Source organism: Dryobates pubescens, chromosome 9, assembly GCF_014839835.1.
Source record: "Dryobates pubescens isolate bDryPub1 chromosome 9, bDryPub1.pri, whole genome shotgun sequence".
NCBI classification, from domain to species: Eukaryota; Metazoa; Chordata; class Aves; order Piciformes; family Picidae; genus Dryobates; species Dryobates pubescens.
In genome coordinates, this window is record NC_071620.1 from 14,570,278 (window position 1) to 14,588,081 (window position 17,804).

At 44.5% G+C, this 17,804-nt stretch overlaps 1 protein-coding gene across 1 annotated transcript in view; it reads left to right on the forward strand.

Annotated features, from left to right (window-relative positions):
* Window positions 1-17,804, forward strand: part of MTCL1 (microtubule crosslinking factor 1) — a 120,475-nt gene that overhangs the window by 91,932 nt on the left and 10,739 nt on the right. Inside the window, exons 8-13 of the mRNA XM_054164119.1 lie at window positions 422-652; window positions 2,448-2,636; window positions 7,759-7,926; window positions 8,513-8,767; window positions 12,654-12,959; window positions 16,899-16,930. Coding sequence (XP_054020094.1) covers window positions 422-652; window positions 2,448-2,636; window positions 7,759-7,926; window positions 8,513-8,767; window positions 12,654-12,959; window positions 16,899-16,930 — 1,181 coding nt within the window. The remainder of the gene's footprint in view (window positions 1-421; window positions 653-2,447; window positions 2,637-7,758; window positions 7,927-8,512; window positions 8,768-12,653; window positions 12,960-16,898; window positions 16,931-17,804) is intronic.

Genomic DNA, 17,804 nt, shown 5'->3' on the forward strand with positions numbered 1-17,804 from the left:
TCTATTCTATTCTATTCTATTCTATTCTATTCTATTCTAAATGCCTTTAGCAGGTGTGATACCTGCAACAGTGTAGGGTGGAGGCTGTGCTGGGAACACACCGCAGGGGTACAATCAAGAGAGGGAGGAGAATACATGTTGTATGAAACATTTAAGCAGCAGAAGAGGTCTTGTGCACTTTTAAAGCAGATATCCAACAGGTTACTTGGATATGGTTATCTAACCAGAGCTTAATTGCTGCTGTCCTCTTCATTTCAACAGTCAAAACTGCTGAGGGACTTGCTGAGCCAAACTCACTTGCTGCTCACTACTGATAACAAATCAGAGATTTTAGTTTGTCTAACCCAACAAAGCACAAAGTCCTGGAGGCACTGTCCCAGGACACTGCCCTATTGACATGGTGTCTGTCATTCCATTAAAGCTGGAGGAGGAGCATTTGCAGACCCTGCGGAGGAAAGACTTGGAAGTGCAGAGTTTGACTTTGCAGAACAAACTGGAGGAAAAGACCTGGAGCCAGGAGAAAAACCTTTTGCAGCAAGAACTCAGGCATTTCAAGCAGGACACCTTTTTCCTGTATGTCAAACTGAAGTGGCTACTAAAACACTGGCGGCAAGGCAAGCGAATGGAGGAGGAAGGGGATGGCACGCTAGAGGTAACTGTCCTGCCTTATTCACCCAATGAGACTGCAAGTGGTGAGGTGCTGGGAGGTCCCCTCTTGAAGAGTAGACTTTAAATATGTTGTAGCAGCAGCAACTTGGTAATTGCACATAGATGAAAAGGAGACTCAAGTTAACTATGAAGCCTTTGTTCTTGTGTTTGTGCTAAAGAATATTTGGTGTGATATGTTACAGAGCACCCAACTTCACATCTAAACCCTTAACCTCTGCAAACATTTGGTCCTGAAAAACTCTCTTACAATAAATTAAAATTTAATGTGGCCTCAAATATATGACTCCTGAATAATTTTTGGAAAGGAAAACAAAAAAACCCATTTGCAAGCTTGACATGTTAGGGGTTGGAAGGGACCTCAGGAGATCTTCGAGCCACAGCAGGACCATAGAATCTATCACAGGTCACACAGGAATGCATGCAGATAGGTCTGGAAAGTCTCCAGAGAAGGACACTTCACAACCTCTCTGGAAAGCCTGTTCCAGTGCTCTGTGACCCTCACAGTGAAGAAGTTCCTCCTCATGTTGCAGTGGTATCTCCTGTGCTGATGGAGTCAAATCTGTTTAGATGGGTTGGGTGCTGTTGTGTTTCTCATGGTGTGTACAGTGTGTTGTTTCAGCAATACAGATGGAAGGAAGCTCTGCTTGCATGTTGACAGAATTATGCAGCTTCTTGTGGGAACTCAGAGTGAATCATTCCTTTTTTGTTCCATTTCTCCATGCACACGTCTATCACTGCTGGGAGTCATCACAGTGATTTTCCAAGTAGCAACTAAATTAAGACCAGGAGTACAGAACAACCTGGAATCCCCAAGATGACACATCTCAGCAGGGGTGTGATTGCCAGCCAACATGCATTGTAAAGAAAGGTGCTGCTACATCATGTTGAGTTGTACATCCAAGATTGTCATTTGGTGTGGAAATCTTACTTAAGTCTTTGTCCATTCTGACATTTTGTACAAAATCCTTGAGAATATACAGATTTATTTTGCAGATCCATGTGATTCTGAAGCTATTTGCTAAGGCAACTAAATAATTTTTCTCCTGATCAGTAATTTCTGATCCTTACTTACCCAGTATTTTTTCAGTGTTAACTGCATTTGACAGCACAAGTAACCTTTCAGGTCTAGCAGGAGTATGCTGTAGTTGAACACTCCAGTGCTTTGTATTCTTAGATAAAGGAGGGATGAAAATCTTTGCCTTCATATGTGGTGATAATGAAAACCAGAAACAAGAGATGAGTAGCTATTTAGAAATAATTAGCTTCTACTTTATTTCAGCAGGACTAATTTGCCTCTATCTAAACCAGCTCATCTTCTAATAGCAAAATAGCTTTCATTTTTTCACTGTTTGCATTTTGTGACTGGTTAATGTAGAATCAGTCCTCCTCCAGACATTGTTGGAGTCATGTGCTTTGCTCATGTATCAGAGGACAAAGTGATAGGTTTGGATACTTCCTGAACTTCATCTCTTCATCAGATGATACACCAGTGTCTTGTGCAGTTTTTCATCAAGGAATGATGGATTACCTCCATCATGCTACATGATGCCCATCTCCCCAGCTGCATGATCTCTCACTGTGCAGGCCTCCACAGTGTTGTGCTCACAGATGCAACGCGTCATACATCACCCAAAGATCATTTCCTGCAGCCTACAGAATAGAATTCAGTGTGTCCCACCATGGAGGTTCAGGGGAAGATAAATGGTCCCTCCTCCTGAGCCCTTCAGTACATTTCTGTCCCCTTGGAGTGTTGATGTGTCCCACCTCTTCCATTTCAGACTGAGCACCCCGAGACCCTCTCAGACTTTGGTGTTCCGTCTGAGCAGAAGGCAGATGATGCAGAGCGAGATGAGGAGGAAGAGGATGTTGTGTTTCCACTGACAGATTTCTCCCAGCGTCCCACCACAGAAAGCACTGATCACGGACCACCACTACAGACTGCAGAGCTACTGCAGCAGCAGAAGCAGGTACTACACCAGTTGTACATCAGGGAATGGAAACCAGGGCAGGGGGTTTCCAAGGGAGTTCATTTTCTTCTGCTGCTGTGGTAAATCACCTAGAATCATACTTGCAAAAATACTTCTGGCCACACAGCAATTACAGTGGGCTTCATCCATTAGATTTATATTTAATCAGGAGCCACGTGATTGCTGTTCTCCTGCTGGCAGATGCTATCAGTGAAAAATCCCATTTCCTCTTGTGGCTGTTTGCCCAGAAACATCTATCAGTATGTGACGGTTTGCAGAATTAACATGCTCCTCTTGCCTGAGCACATCTATTGTATTCTACTGTCAAGCTTTTAGCAAGAAGAGGTGGGTTTATTTCCTTTCAATAATTTAAGAAACTAGCACATGTGTTTACTCTTTCCTTGGAGATGGTGGGAAAACAATGGGAAAGTTCCTTCCTGTCACTGGGCTTGTTTTCTAATGCCTAAAAGCAAATCACACTGACTTTTCCCTGTGACACCTCCTGTGCCCTGTCTGTGTGTCTCGGAGCATTGCCACATACGCCAGGTTTTTCCTTTCTACAGTTAAATGCCAGCAATCCTAATGATAATAAACACAAACATTCAAAGTGGACAGACTCCAGGTTTCTAGCAGGATGGGTGCACTCAGAGCTGCAGTCAACAGCTCAATGTCAACATGGAGACCAGTGACAAGTGGGGTAAACCATTGCTGGTTTACATCTTTGTCAGTCATGTGGACAATGGGATTGAGGCACCCTCAGCAATATGCAGGAGACACCAGGCTGTGTGGTGCAGTTGACATGCTGGAGGGAATGGATCCATCCAGAAGGATTTGGATGGGACTGAGAGGTGGGCCTGTGACAACTTCATGAAGTTCAATAAGGTCAAGTGCAAGATCAATCTTAAGCACAAATACAGGCTGGGAAAGGAGCAGCTGGAAAGCAGTCTTGAGGAGAATGACTTGGGGGTGTCAGCTGATAAAATACTCAAACATGAACTGGCAATGTGCTTTTGCAGCCCAGAAGGCAAATCATGTCCTGGAATGCATCAAAAGAAGTGTGACCAGCAGGATGAGGGAGGTGATTCTCCCCCTCTACTCTGCTCTTGTGAGACCTCACCTGGAGTACTCTGCCCAGTTCTGGTACCCCCAGCACAAGAAGCACTTCAGACTGGTTGAGTGGTAGAGGCGGGCCACAAAGATGATCAGAGGGCTGGAGCACCTCCCCTATGGGGACTGGCTGCAAGAGTTGGGGTTGTTCAAACTGAACAAGAGAAGGGTCCAGGGAGACCTTATGGTGGCCTTCCAGTACCAGAAGAGGGCCTACAAGAATGATAGGGAGGAACTTATTACTAGAGCTTGTAGTGATAGACAAGAGGGAATGGATTGAAATTTCAGGAGGGCAAGTTTAGACTGGATACTAGGAAAAAGTTCTTTACAGTGAGGGTGGTAAGACACAGGAACAGGTTGCCCAGGCAAGTCATGGATGCTGCCTCACTGGAGGTGTTCAAGGCCAGGCTGGATGAGGCTTTGAGCAACCTGGTCTAGTGGAAGGTGTCCCTGCCCATGGCAGAGGTGTTGGACCTAAGGTACCTGCCAACCCAAATCACTGCATGAATCTATGATTCTGCAGCTTCCCTAAGCCCACAGATGGGGGAGGGTAAAATTAAAAATGCTGTCTTTATGGAGTGTTTGGGATGAGTGTTGAATCTGGAAGTCTCCAAGGTTTACACCTGCCAAAGAGAGCCCTGAGTTGCTGGTTTTGCCTGGCAAGCTCCAAGATGAAATGCATTAGCACTTGTTTCACATTAGGAAGGAAAGTTTAGTGGACGCAGCGGTGTTGGGTTGATGGTTGGACTTGATGATCAGAGGGCTGAAGCACCTGCCCTATGGGGACAGAGGGCTGAGAGAGTTGAGATTGTGCAGCCTGGAGAAGAGAAGGCTCTGGGGAGACCTTCTTGTGGCCTTGCAGTACCTGAAGGGGACCTGCAAGAAAGTTGGAGAGGGATTTTTAACAAGAGATTGTAGTGATAGGATGAGGGAGAATAGCCTTAAGCTGGAAGAAGGGAAATTTAAACTGGATATTAGGAAGAAACTTTTTGCAGTGAGGGTGGTGAGACACAGGAATAGATTGGCCAGACACGTTGTGGATACCCCCACCCTGTAAGTGTTCAAAGACAGGTTGGATAGTGCTTTGAGCAGCCTGGTCTAGTGGAAGGTGTCCCTGCTCATGGCAGGGCAGTTGGATCTAGATGATCCTCAAGGTCTCTTCCAACCCAAACCATTCTATGATTCATTCCATGATCTCAGAGGTCTTTTCCAACCTTAATGATTCTATGACCCCTTCCAGAGTATCCATCTCCTCTGCCTCTCATCAGTTAGCATTCTTTCACCCCTTTCCCTTCTGCTGTGTCTCCATTCCTCCACACACTGGACACACAAAATTCCTAGACAAGTGAGATGTGTACTTTGCACCCAGCCAAGTGCCTCCAATCACAACAACACAAAATTAAATGCAGCTTGTTGAAATGAAGGCCTCAGGGTTTATCTTCTTTGTTTTTTTCTCAAAACAATTTCACTTTCCAGGCAGGGTGAGGAAGTCAGCAGCAGGCTGAAAATACAAGCCATTAAATATTAACATGAAAGGTTAAAAATAAATGTGGGTTACTTCAAGTTACCGTAAGCCCTTTCTTTTTTTCTGACCTACTTATCTCAGCCACTCCTAGACTATCACAAAACTTCCTTCCTAATGTGAAACAAGTGCTAATGCATTTTGTCTTGGAGCTTGCCAGGCAAAACCAGCAACTCAGGGCTCTCTTGGGCAGGTGTAAACCTTGGAGACTTCCAGATTCACCACTCATCCCAAACACCCCATAAAAACAGCATTTTTATTTTCCACCCCCCCATCTGTGGGCTTAGGGAAGTTGCAGAATCACAGACTCATGCAATGATTTGGGTTGGCAGGTACCTTAGAGATCAACTAGATCCAACCGCCCTGCCATGAGCAGGGACACCTTCCACTAGACCAGGCTGCTCAAAGCACCATCCAACCTGTCTTTGAACACTTACAAGGCGGGGGCATCCACAACGTGTCTGGGCAATCTATTCCTGTGTCTCACCACCCTCACTGCAAAGAATTTCTTTCTAATATCCAGTTTAAATTTCCCGTCTTCCAGCTTAAGGCTATTCTCCCTCATCCTATCACTACAATCTCTTGTTAAAAATCCCTCTCCAACTGTCTTGCAGGCTCCCTTTAGGTACTGCAAGGCCACAAGAAGGTCTCCCCAGAGCCTTCTCTTCTCCAGGCTGCACAATCCCAACTCTCTCAGCCTGTCCCCATAGGGCAGGTGCTTCAGCCCTCTGATCATCAAGTCCAACCATCAACCCAACACCACTGTGCCCACTAAACCATGTCCCAAAGTTCCCTGTCTAAAAGTTTTTTGAACACCTCCGGGGATGGTGACTCCAACACTTCTCTGGGACTCCTGATCTTTCTCTTCATGGTGTTGTCCCTTACCTGGTTGCTGGGGCACACTATGGAAAGTATCATGCAAAGAACTGGCCAGTCTCTTGAGCACAGCAGGAAACCTGGTCAAGGGCAGGAGATAAGGAGGCAAGTTGGGTTGGTGGCACAGTAGGGGAGGGCTTGCTGTAAGTCAGCATTTCTATGTGTGTAGCAAGAGGTCAAGGACAATAGCTTCTGGAAAAAGAAAGAGGTTTGGTTCAGCTGAGTAGAAAGGGTGAGATCCCTGTTGGATGGTGTAAGATCAGGGATAAGAGTTTAAGCATCTGTGGTCCAATGGAAAAAGCATTACCAAACAATACAATTGTACTGTTGCTGGTCAAGAAAATCCCTAATTAGGTCTTTTAGTGCTCACATGATATTTGTTTTCAAAGTTTAGCTATCAGAAAAGCCCAAAGGAAAAGTAATTAAGATCTGGGAGTGCTGGTGGGCAACAAGTTTACCATGACCCAGCAATGTTCCCTCACAGCCAGGAAGGCCAATGGTGGTTTGCAGTGCATTAAATAGAGTGTGGCCAGCAAGTTGAGACAGGTTCTCCTCTCCCTCTACTCTACTCTAGTGAAGCCACATTTGGAGTATTGTGTCCAGTTCTGGGTTCCCCAGTTCAAGAAAGAAGGACCTATTGGAGAGAGTGCAGTGGAGGCTACAAAGATGATGATGGGACTGGAGCATTTTTCTTATGAGGAAAGGCTGAGAAGCATGGAGGTGTTTAGGTAGGAGAAGACTGAGAGGGGATCTTCTCAGTGCTGATCAGTACCTAAAGGCTAGGGATCAAGAGCATGAGACCAGACCCTTTTCAGTGGTGCCAAGTGACAGGACGAGGCCAATGAGCACAAACTAGAACACACGGAGTTCATCTGAACATGAGAGAAAACTTCTCTCCTGTAAGGGTGCTGTAGCCCTGGAGGAGGCAGCCCAGAGAGGTTGTGGAGTCTCTTCTGAAGAGATTGCTAACCCACATGGACATTGTGATCCTGGGCAACCTGCTGTGGGTGATCCTGATTTAGAAGAGGGGTTGGCCTGGATGATCTCCAGAGCTCCCTTCCAACCCTCACCATGCTGGGATTCTGTGAAAATTATTTACATTGTTGTGTACAGCTTCTTCTAGGGCTTCACAACCCTTGCAGTGAAGAAATTGTTCCTAATGTCCAACCTAAACCTCCCCTTGTGCAATTTGAGGCCATTTCCTCTCATCCTGTTGCTTGTTACCTGAGAGAAGAGACTGACCCTTACCTTGCTACAACCTCCATTCAGGGAGTTGTAGACAGCGAGAAGGTCTCCCCTCAACCTCCTTTTACTCCAAACTAAACAACCCTTGTTCTTTCAGCCACTCCTTACAGGACTTGTGCTCTAGACCCTTCACCAGCTTCATTCCCTTTCTTTGGACTCTTCTCTGAATACCTGCAGGGATGGTGCCTCTACCACTTCCTTGGGCAGAAGTAGACAGAGAAGGCATCGCTGTTCTTAGCATTCTCATGCAAAAGTTAGGCCAGAAAGTTTCTGTTCCATGCAGTGGGCTTGGAGGCAGATTTTTCCTCCTAAAAAACGAAAGTGGAGGCCGAAGCCATCCAGTGCTAACATTCTTTTGCCTTATTGTGACAGGCGAGTGAGAATCGGAAGCTGCTGAACGCTCTGAAGGCTCTGCTGGATGAGTTCCGCTCGGAGCTGCGGGATGAGGAGCGCGAGCGCCAGGGCCGCCAGCAGCAGTATGCCTTGCACAAGGCAGCCTGGGAGGTGGAAATGACTGAGCTGAAGTGTCACCTCCAACAGGTAATGTCCTCCACAAGCAACACCAGTAAAGAATGGCTGAGGTGCCCTGTGAAACAGGAAACCTAAGGCAGCCTAAGGCTTGTAAGGTAGTAGAAGCCCCATCCCTGGAGATTTTTAAGGCCAGGCTGCATGTGGCTCTGAGCAACCTGATCTAGTGTGAGGTGTCCCTGCCCATGGCAGGGGGGGTTGTAACTAGATGATCCTTGAGGTCCCTCCCAACCCTGACAATTCTATGATTCTATGATTTTACCCTGATGACTGAAAGCTGCCCGTGAAGTTTGACTGAAGCTTTGCCACTTGAGTTTCCTCTTGGATTCCAGTATGAGTGCTCATGGAACATAGATGAGGACAAAGGAACTGAACCTCTTCTTGCTGTATTTTCTCAGAGGAGTTGGCTTGGTATCAGCTGCAGTAATGGGATAACATTTTGAGCAACCTGGTCCTAGCAGAAGCTGTCCCTGCCCAAGGCAGGGGGATTGAAACTAGATGATCTTTAAGGTCCCTTCCAACTCAAGACATTCAATGACATCTTGATCATAGAATCAAGAATGTTTAATGTCCTTCTAATATTTTGTGTCAATTCCAGCTGGAAGGAAAGAGTGAGAACACCTTGGGAGAAACAGGCCTCACTTCCGACGCAAAGGGAGCCTTTAAAAGGGAGAGAGAGGAGCACAAGAAACTTCTGGCTGAGAGTCATGGTGTAGTGATGGACCTTCGCTGGCAAATCCAGCACAATGAGAAGAACTGGAACCGGGAGAAGGTGGAGCTCCTGGACAGGCTTGACAGAGACCGGCAAGAATGGGAGCGTCAGAAGAAGGAGCTGCTCAGGCGGATAGAGCAGGTAAGGAGACGCTTTGGGAGAGAGAGTCACCTTGGGATACGGAGTGTCTGGCTGCACATATGAGGCATCACACCATTAGTACACTCAGACCAAAGTCAAGAAACTGTACTACAAAGCAGCACAGGAACAATTTTGCTTCTTTGGCTACATCAGTGTTTCTCATACTCCAAAACAATTTGCATGCACAAGGGAGTAAAGGAAAAATGCTCATAAGCCCTGTAAAAGACCACTTATGAGAAATCTGATGCAGGTTAAAGGCCATTTCCTGCCTCAATTCAATTACCCTGGGCAGACAGAGTCATATCGATTCCTCCTGTTTGAAAGCTTTTGTGCACCTCTTTGTGCTGAAGCACTCAATCCCACACGCAGGGTTATTCAAGGTTTGACATCCAGCTTCCTGCCAAAAAAAAGTCTCTTCATCTGTGAATCAGCCACTAAAGATGCAGCTGCTCTGACTGCTCAGTCTCAACTGGATTCTTTTTCTCTAACAAAGGAACCTGGAGGTTGACATAGAATCATAGAATCACTTTGGTTGGAAAAGATCTCTAAGATCGTGGAGTCCAACCATTGACCCAACATCACCATGGCCATTAAGCCATATCCCAAAGTGCCATGTCTACACATTTTTTGAACACCACCAGGGATGGTGACTCCACCATTTCCCGGACAGCCTGTTCCAATGCTTGACCATGCAGAGCTCTGACTGTAAACAAATAAGCAGCTATCAATAATAAACAGTCAGAAGACACTTCTGACCATTGTCACTTGAATTTTGTCCACATCTCTGCTATCATTTGCAAATCTGATAACTGAATGCCTTGTTTTTCATGGCTATCCATACTTTCATGTGCTTAGTCTTAGAGGCAAATTATGTCTAATGAATTTATTATCCAGCTGGAAGCAATAGAGAAAATAAAAAGATTAATGAGGGCGAGTTGATATTCCATTTTTGATCGACCATTGTTCAGCTCTGAGTCATGCATTCCAGGAAAAGTGAGAATAACCAATTGTGGCTCTTCAGTTAACTGAACATATTCTGTCCTTAGAACATCAGAGATGAAAGGGAACCAGATTTGTGTGTGCTCTTCTAGGGCACACTGCACTTGAATGAAGTACAAGTGGCTTCACAAGTTGATGACAGCCTGGTGAAGCTTAGAATCATGGCATGGTTGAGTTGAAAAGGACCATTAAAAGTCATCTAGTCTAACACCTTCTTCAGTAAGCAGGGACAGCTTCAACTAGATTACGTTGCTTACAGCCCAACATGGTTTGGAACATTTCCAGTATTGCAGTTCTCCCACCCTAAGTGTAAAAAAATTTCTTCCTTTTCTCTAGTCTAAATCTTTCAGTTTAAAACCATCTCTTCTGTCACAACAGGCCATGCTAAAAAGATTGTCCCCATCTTTAGGCCCCCTCAAAGTATTGAAAGGCCATAATAAGGTCTCCCAGCTTCATGACCAGTTTCTGAAAGGGTTCTTTATTTGTGTCTCATGTACAACAACAAGCTAAAGGAAAGACACCAGGCTATAAATATGATGAGTGCAAGACAAAACTTCAGTTTGAGCCATGGCTGTTAAACCCACAGAGATGCACTTGGGAAAATCCTGTACCCTACAGATAGGTCTAAAATTCCTGGTAATAGTGGAGGTCTGAGTGGACAGTGACCAATATGAAAGTTTTCCAGACCACAAGAGGTTGTTTTTGAGCTTCTAAATTTAGAAACATCAAAAAATGTTAGTCTGGACTTTTTTTTATTCCCCATTTATATGAGGGGGTTTTTGTTTGCTTCATGCAGCTTTTTGAGCTGCCCTTACAATGCAGCCCAATAGCACATCTACTAAGGGAAAACACCAATGCCTGTGAGCTTGTACTTCTTCATCCAAATTAGCTGGTGTCCAGAGTTCAGTAGGACAAGCTGCTGAGTTCTCTATGGCTTGCCTGAGCTGGTTTCTACCTATTGAGTTTCAGTGGCCAAATTGCATGCTGTGGATTCTTGATGCGTGCTGGGAATTGAATAACCTTCAGGACATGTCCCAGTATACAAAGGGAGTGGACACATAGAGTCATTGGTACCTCTTTGGATGTTTATGCTGCTGGCCCTGTCAGTTGTATTTTTTAATATTAATCTCTTCAGTATATCCTGAATAACTTGAGGGACTTAACCTGGTTCAAAACTGCATTTTCTATTCCCTGGGAATGGGGCACATGGAAGGAAGGAACAGAGAAATTCCTGTTAATGTCACTTAGCCTTCAATTCTCATTAAACATCACATAACCTCTTAGTGTCATATTGGGAGAGCCAACAAAATAGCTCTTAACTAGTCCTAGAGCTGATTTCTTCTGCTACTACCCCATGAACTCTATGCTTCAACTACATATTTGCTGTACAACAGAGTTGTACTCAGAATTAGTAAGAGATGGGGGAAATAAAAAATATGATATCAAGCTCATTTCAGAGGACTAGATCATAGAATCATAGGTTCATTTTTGTTGGAAAAGCCCTTTCAGATCATTGAGTCCAATAACTAACTGACTCTGCCAAGGCTGATGCTAAGCCATGTCCCTCAGCACCACCTCTCTGCCTCTTTTAAACACCTCCTGGGACTGGGATTCAACCAGTCCCCTGGGGAGCCTGTTCCAGTGTTTGAGAACCTTTTCAGTGAAGTAATTTCTCCCTAATATCCAACCTAAACCTCCCCCGGTGCAACTTTAGGCCATTTCCTGTTGTCCTATCACTTGTTCCATGGGAGAAGAGATCAACCCTCACCTACCTCCAACCTCCTTTCAAGGATTTGTAGAGAGCAAGAAGGTCTCCCCCTCAGCCTCCTTTTCAAGGATGATCAGAAGTAGCATTTGAAGTCTTGGCTGCTTGCCTGCAAAGCTTCATAACTGCATCTTTGCTTACAATCAAACATTTCCCTGTGTGATGGGAAGCTTCCAAATATTTGCAGGCTTTTAGCTGAATATCCTCTTGGGCTGCAGTCATGCCCTCCTTTATATGGAAGTAATTAGTTTATCTCCAAAGTCCTTCTCCCCAGGGATTTTCTGTGTGTATTCCATGTATGGCAATATGTAGAGGATGAGAGGACTACACCAGTGTGTATGTTTGAAACACAGAGTCTAAGAGATAGCAGGAGCACGTGTGCCAAATTTCATGCTCATGTTTTTCGCCTGTCTGCTTTCACACAGCTCATGAATAAAGCACGTATGGGAAGAGGGAAGCTCCCACCAACGTATAAAATATATACTACACTTTTACTCTGGGTATGGGAATACTGCTCTCATATGAAAAAAATAAATAAATGTTGACCTACTTTTCTCAGAGCTCAAATTGGTTTTTTATTTTTTCTTTTTTTAAGTACACTGTCACTTTGTTTTCCCTCAGAGAATTTCCCTCTGCCCTGCTCCTGCAGCTAATTGTGCATGAAGAGTGCTGGCAAATATTTAAAACAAATAATTAAAGCCACCAAATAAATAAATAAACAACAAATATTTATAGATATATATATATTTATAGATATAGATTCATAGAATGGCTTAGGTTGAAAGGTCCTTTAGAGATCATCTAGTTCCAACACCCTTGCTATGGGCAAGGACTCAGCTGCTCAAAGCCTCATCCAACCCAGCCTTGAAAACTTCCAGGGAGGAGGCATCCACAGCCTCCCTGGGCAGCCTATTCCAGAGTCCCACCACTCTAATACTCAAAACCCCATGAGTAATCAAATCAAAGTCATCCCCCTTTTGCAGAATGACCAGCAGAGCAAAGCGACATCCCTGGAGCCAGGGGGTGATCTTGTGGTGCCTGGCTCCTGGGGAAGGATGAGTTTTGCAGAATGCTATACACTACACCTATAACTCCTGTTCCTTTTAATTTGCTTGTCTCCAGCTTCAGAAAGAAGTGAGCCCACGAAGAGGCGGTGGTTTTCTGTGTGACCAGAAGGAGAATAACCATCGTCCATTCACAACCCAGGGGAACCTCCACGTGCCTCGTCTGATGAGCTCAAGATCCTACTCTGATTCAGACACCATTCAGTTTGATGACAGGTCACTGTCCAAGCTAAAGGAGAGTGATAGGTGCAGTGCCACAGAGAACCTCTTCCTGGAGTCACTGTCTCTCAATTCCCCTGATGAGTCTGACGAGCACCGGTCCCGGCAGCCGGAGCGGGAGAAATTCCTGACCGGATTAATGGAGGTATGAGATCTTCTGTCTTTTATCAAGCCATTGTGTTGTCTCCTGTGTCAGATCTGGTGCAATATCCCTGCTAAAGGAAGTGAGATATTGGGTCACAAGCACTGTTTTGAAGGAATTTGGTGTGGACCAGATTTCTTTCCTTGTTATGAGCTGCTTAGACCAGTGTCAATCACCCAAAAAACTGGGAGCCAGCCCAAAGGTCCCAAAGATTACCTCAACTTGTGGTCATTCTTCTTATGGATGATAGCTGTATTTGGCACAACATATTGGTTTAGAAGATCTTCAGTCTCTTCCAGATGTGTATGTGAGGAAAGATGGGCTGTATTTTGTTAATAAAGCAGTAAGTGTTGCAGAGAGATGCTTCAAAGAATCATGGAATGGTTTGGGTTGGAAGGGACCTGTAAAGGTCACCTAGTCCAATGCTCCTGCAGTGAGCAGGAACTTACGGTTATTTCATTGTTGTTGCCTTCTAAATAGATTAGCATGAGTAAGTGAAATGAGTTGTTAAAACCCCAAAGTTACTCTTCATCAGCAAAGTACCTAGCCTATGATCACAACCTGAAGATGTAAAACACAGTGCTGAGAGATGCTGTTGGGCCACAGCAAATGTAGGATGTGTCCTGATAAAATCTACACCACTACAGGCTTCTGCATATGGGTTAGGCATCCAGCTTGTGCTCTGGGCAGGTACATACTGCCTGAGTATACACATAATAACAAATTGGGAAGCAGGAGCTTCCCAGTAAAAGATCAGAGAGTCATGAAATCATTTCAGTTGGAAAAAACCTTTAAGATCATCAAGTCCAACCATTATCTACCTCTACCAAGTCTGGTGCTAAACCATGTCCTTCAGCACTACATCTCTGTGTCTTTTGAACACCTCCAGGGATGGGGATTCAACAACCTCCCTGAACAGTCAGTTCCAGGGCTTAATAACCCTCTCAGTGAAAAAGCTTCTTTTAATATCCAAATCTAATATCCAATATGTGCAACTTGATGCCATTTCCTCTTGTCCTATCACTTGTTACTATGGAGAAGAGATGATCTCCTGTGATAGGACAAGGGGCAATGGACACAAACTGGAACACAGGAAGTCTCACCTCAGCATGAGAAGAAACTTCTTTACTGTAAGGGTGATGGAGCACTGGAATAGGCTGCTCAGAGAGGTTATGGAGTCTCTTTTTCTAGAGACTTTCAAGACCTGTCTGGATGCATTTCTGTGTGACCTGTTCTAGGTGATCCTGCTTTGGTGTGGGGGAATTTGACTCAGTGATATTCAGAGGTGCCTTCCACCTCCTACCATCCTATGATTCTCTGATTCCATGATCCCCGTCTCACTCCAGCTTCCTTTCAGGTAGTTGTAGAGTCAGAAGTTCTCCTCTCATCCTTCTTTTCTCCAGAAAATGTATATATGTACTCAGGCTTGAGAGTTGACCACTAAGGAAAAGAGTTTGTCAACATGTTGGATCTCAAGCTCCTTACAGGACCAGGTTCAGATTTGACTGGAACATGAGTGCTTGTGGAATTTTGACCCAAACATCTGAGATTGTATAATATTGTTATTCACCTAAAGGGCTGGAAAATCAAGTTCCAAGAAGAAGAAGAGAAAAAAGATTAAGGGGGGAAGAAATGTGAGCATCCTTACATTTTAAGATACCTGTGTTCCAGTTCCTCTCACAACTGTATGGCTCTCACTGAGGATCCCATCTTTATTATTTCTTAATTTTTATTCTACACAGGTCCAAGTGCTCAGTGAGGAATGTTAGTACCAGTGGCAGGTTATGTGTTTTGTGTTTAATTTTGATTCCTGTTGTCTTCCCTTCAAGCTCAGCCTGATATTTCAGAAGGGAAACATTTATTCCCTTTCCTGGTTTTCAGCTATTGCCTCCATCAACAAGTGTGTTGGCAGCAAAATTTGGTCTTTGGTGGTATTTGTTAGCTTCTTTTCTTCAAAGCATCATTTAGTGAATCCTGGGCAGAGCCATTTCCCCACAGAGGGTTTGCTGAAGCAGAACTGATTGGAGTTTAACAAATAGCTGATTTGAGGATGCACAGAGACAGCTGCAGCCTGCTGACAGTTCCTCTCCACTGCATTTTCTTTGTGGTACTAACAGTAGTAGAAGTTAATAATGGAATCATAGAATTATGGAATTGTTTTTGTTGGAGAAGACCTCTGAGATCATCAAGTCCAACCATTAATCCAGCACTGCCAAGTCCACCGCTAAACCGTGTCCCTCAGCACCACATCTACACAGCTTTTAAATACTTCCAGGGATGGGGAATCCACCACTGCCCTGAGAAGCCTCTTCCAGGGCTTCACAAACCTTTTGGGGAATACATTTTTCCTAATGTCCAAACTAAACCTCTCCTGGTGCTATCTGAGGCTGTTTCTTCTTGTCCTGTTGCTTGTTACTAGGGAGAAGAGACTGCCCCCCATCTGACTCCAACATCTTTTCAGGTAGTTGTAGAGAGAGAGGGATGGTCTCCTCCCCTCAGTCTCCTACTCTCCAGACTAAGCAGCCCCAGTTCCCTCAGTGGCTCCTCAGAAGATGCTTCGCCATCTTCATTGCAATTCTTTGGACACTCCAGCACCTCCAATGAAGGGCAACAAAACTGCCAAAGGGTCTAGAACCCAACCTTCAACCTGATGCTCCATTCAGTTAGATCAGATTTTCTTTGCAGTAACTCCACTGAAGCCACCAGAGTGAAAGCAAGGGGTATCAATTTACTCCAGGTTTTAATTCTGACTCTGGATAAATACCAGAAAGGTATTTGCTGAGTTAAGAGGTGCTCCTTTTGAATTGTCACAACTGGAAATCCACTTCTGTGTTAGTCATGTCCTTGAGTTCTTGAGGCCAAATAAAATTAATAGCTCCTGATACTCTTTATGTTCCTGATTAGATTTTGCATTCCCTATAATTTATTAGAAATAGAAGCAAACAATTGAAAAAAATAACTGTAGAGCAATTGCTTCAGAAGTATCTATTAAGAAAAACAACTCATTATGGGAATTGTCAGAGGCAAATAATCACTATAACAATAACTTAATGCTGTTAGCAAGCTGTAGGTACTGTCCTCATGAAACAAGTCATGATCAACATGCAGATTTAATATAGCTAGGTTAATGAGCTTCAGCTGGGGCATTTGTTGGTTCCTAGAGAACACATACTGCAGTCTTATGTCAAAGGACCTTCTTACTCTATACAATGGCTTGAAAGGAGGTTGTAATCAGGTGAGGACTGCTCTCTTCTCCCAAGGAACAAGTGATAGGTCAAGAGGAAATAGCCTCAAGTTGTACCAGGGGAGATTTAGGTTGGACACTGGAAGCAATTTCTTTCCCGAAAGGTTGTCAAAACCTGCAACAGGCTGTCCAGGGAAGTGGTGGAGTCCCCATCCCTGGAGGGACTTAGAAGGTGTGTAGATATGGTGCTGAGGGACATGGTTTAGTGGGAGACGTGGTAGGGCTGGGTTAATGGTTGAATTCAGTAACCCTAAAGATCTCTTCCAACCAAAACAATTCCTTGATTTTATGATTCTATCTCTTATTTCAGCGCAGCCAGGTCTCTGGCAGATTAGCTCCACAGAACAGATTTACTCACAGCTATGGGATCCAAACCAAGATATAGAACACACAGGAAATCACATGGAAAAACTCCTTCTGCAGCTTCCAGTTGGGATTGCACAGGACTCTGAAAGCTCAGAGCTGTTGTAGATTTGACATGGGGGCTTTCCCTGTGAAGTAGTTGTCCTGGTGGGATTGTCTATTCTGCTGCCTGTTGGAAAGGAATTCAAGATTCCTCCAGAGGGAGAATCTGCCCCTTTTTAGAGATAAACACACTAGTGAGCAGCTAATGAGAAGTGAATGGCAAAATGACCACCAGATAATGCCACCAACATGCTCAGAGATAACTTACCCTGTTTGTTTCTCTTTTTCTTCAGGAGGAAGACACACACAAAGGAAACCTTCAAAGGTGAGTAGAACTTACAGGGTAAGTTCCAGAGATCTCTGGAGCCTAAGCCACAGACCCACAGCATAGCCCTGGTTCCTCCTAAGGTGCCTATGAACCAGACTAATGGATTTAGCAAGGGATTATTTTGTCTCAGTATGCTTCTGTTCTGCTCTGATGGACTTGGGCCACATTCAGCTGGGGTGCACAAAGATGAATCCTTATGCAAGTTTGTGAAGCTGCAGTTTACACTGAATGCTGTGCCTACTTTCCCAAGTAGTTCAGACCTGTAGACACCAATATGTGGAGGAAAACAGCTGGCGCTGAGGACCTGACATAGAATCATAGAATTATTTGGGTTGGAAAAGACTTTAAGATCATCAAGTCCAGCTGTTAACCCCACACTGCCAGGTCCACCACTACACAGGTTCCCCACAGAATTTGTGGAGTATCCTTCTCTGGAGACTTTAAAGACCTGTCTGGATGTGTTCCTGTGCAACCTGCACTAGATTCTATGGTCCTGCTCTGGCAGAGGGGTTGGACTCAAAGATCTCCAGAGGTCACTTCCAACCCCTAACATCCTGGGATCCTGTAAACCGTGTCACTAAACATTACATCTAAATATGCCCCTGCATGTCAGGATATTTTACTTTGGATTAGTTCTGGTATGATCCCATGGGTTGAATAGTCACCTAAGCCACAAGTACATAAATTGTGCTTTTGGAGTGCATCTTCCAGCTTGCTTCTATCCCAAAGGAACTCAGCCCATGCTCTTTAAGATTGTCCCTTGATGCAAACCAGAGCATTTGAATAGGAGCTTTACTTCAAAACCACATTTGTAATGTCACTTGAACTCCCTAACACAGATACACCCTAACTGCAGCTCATGGTCTTGATT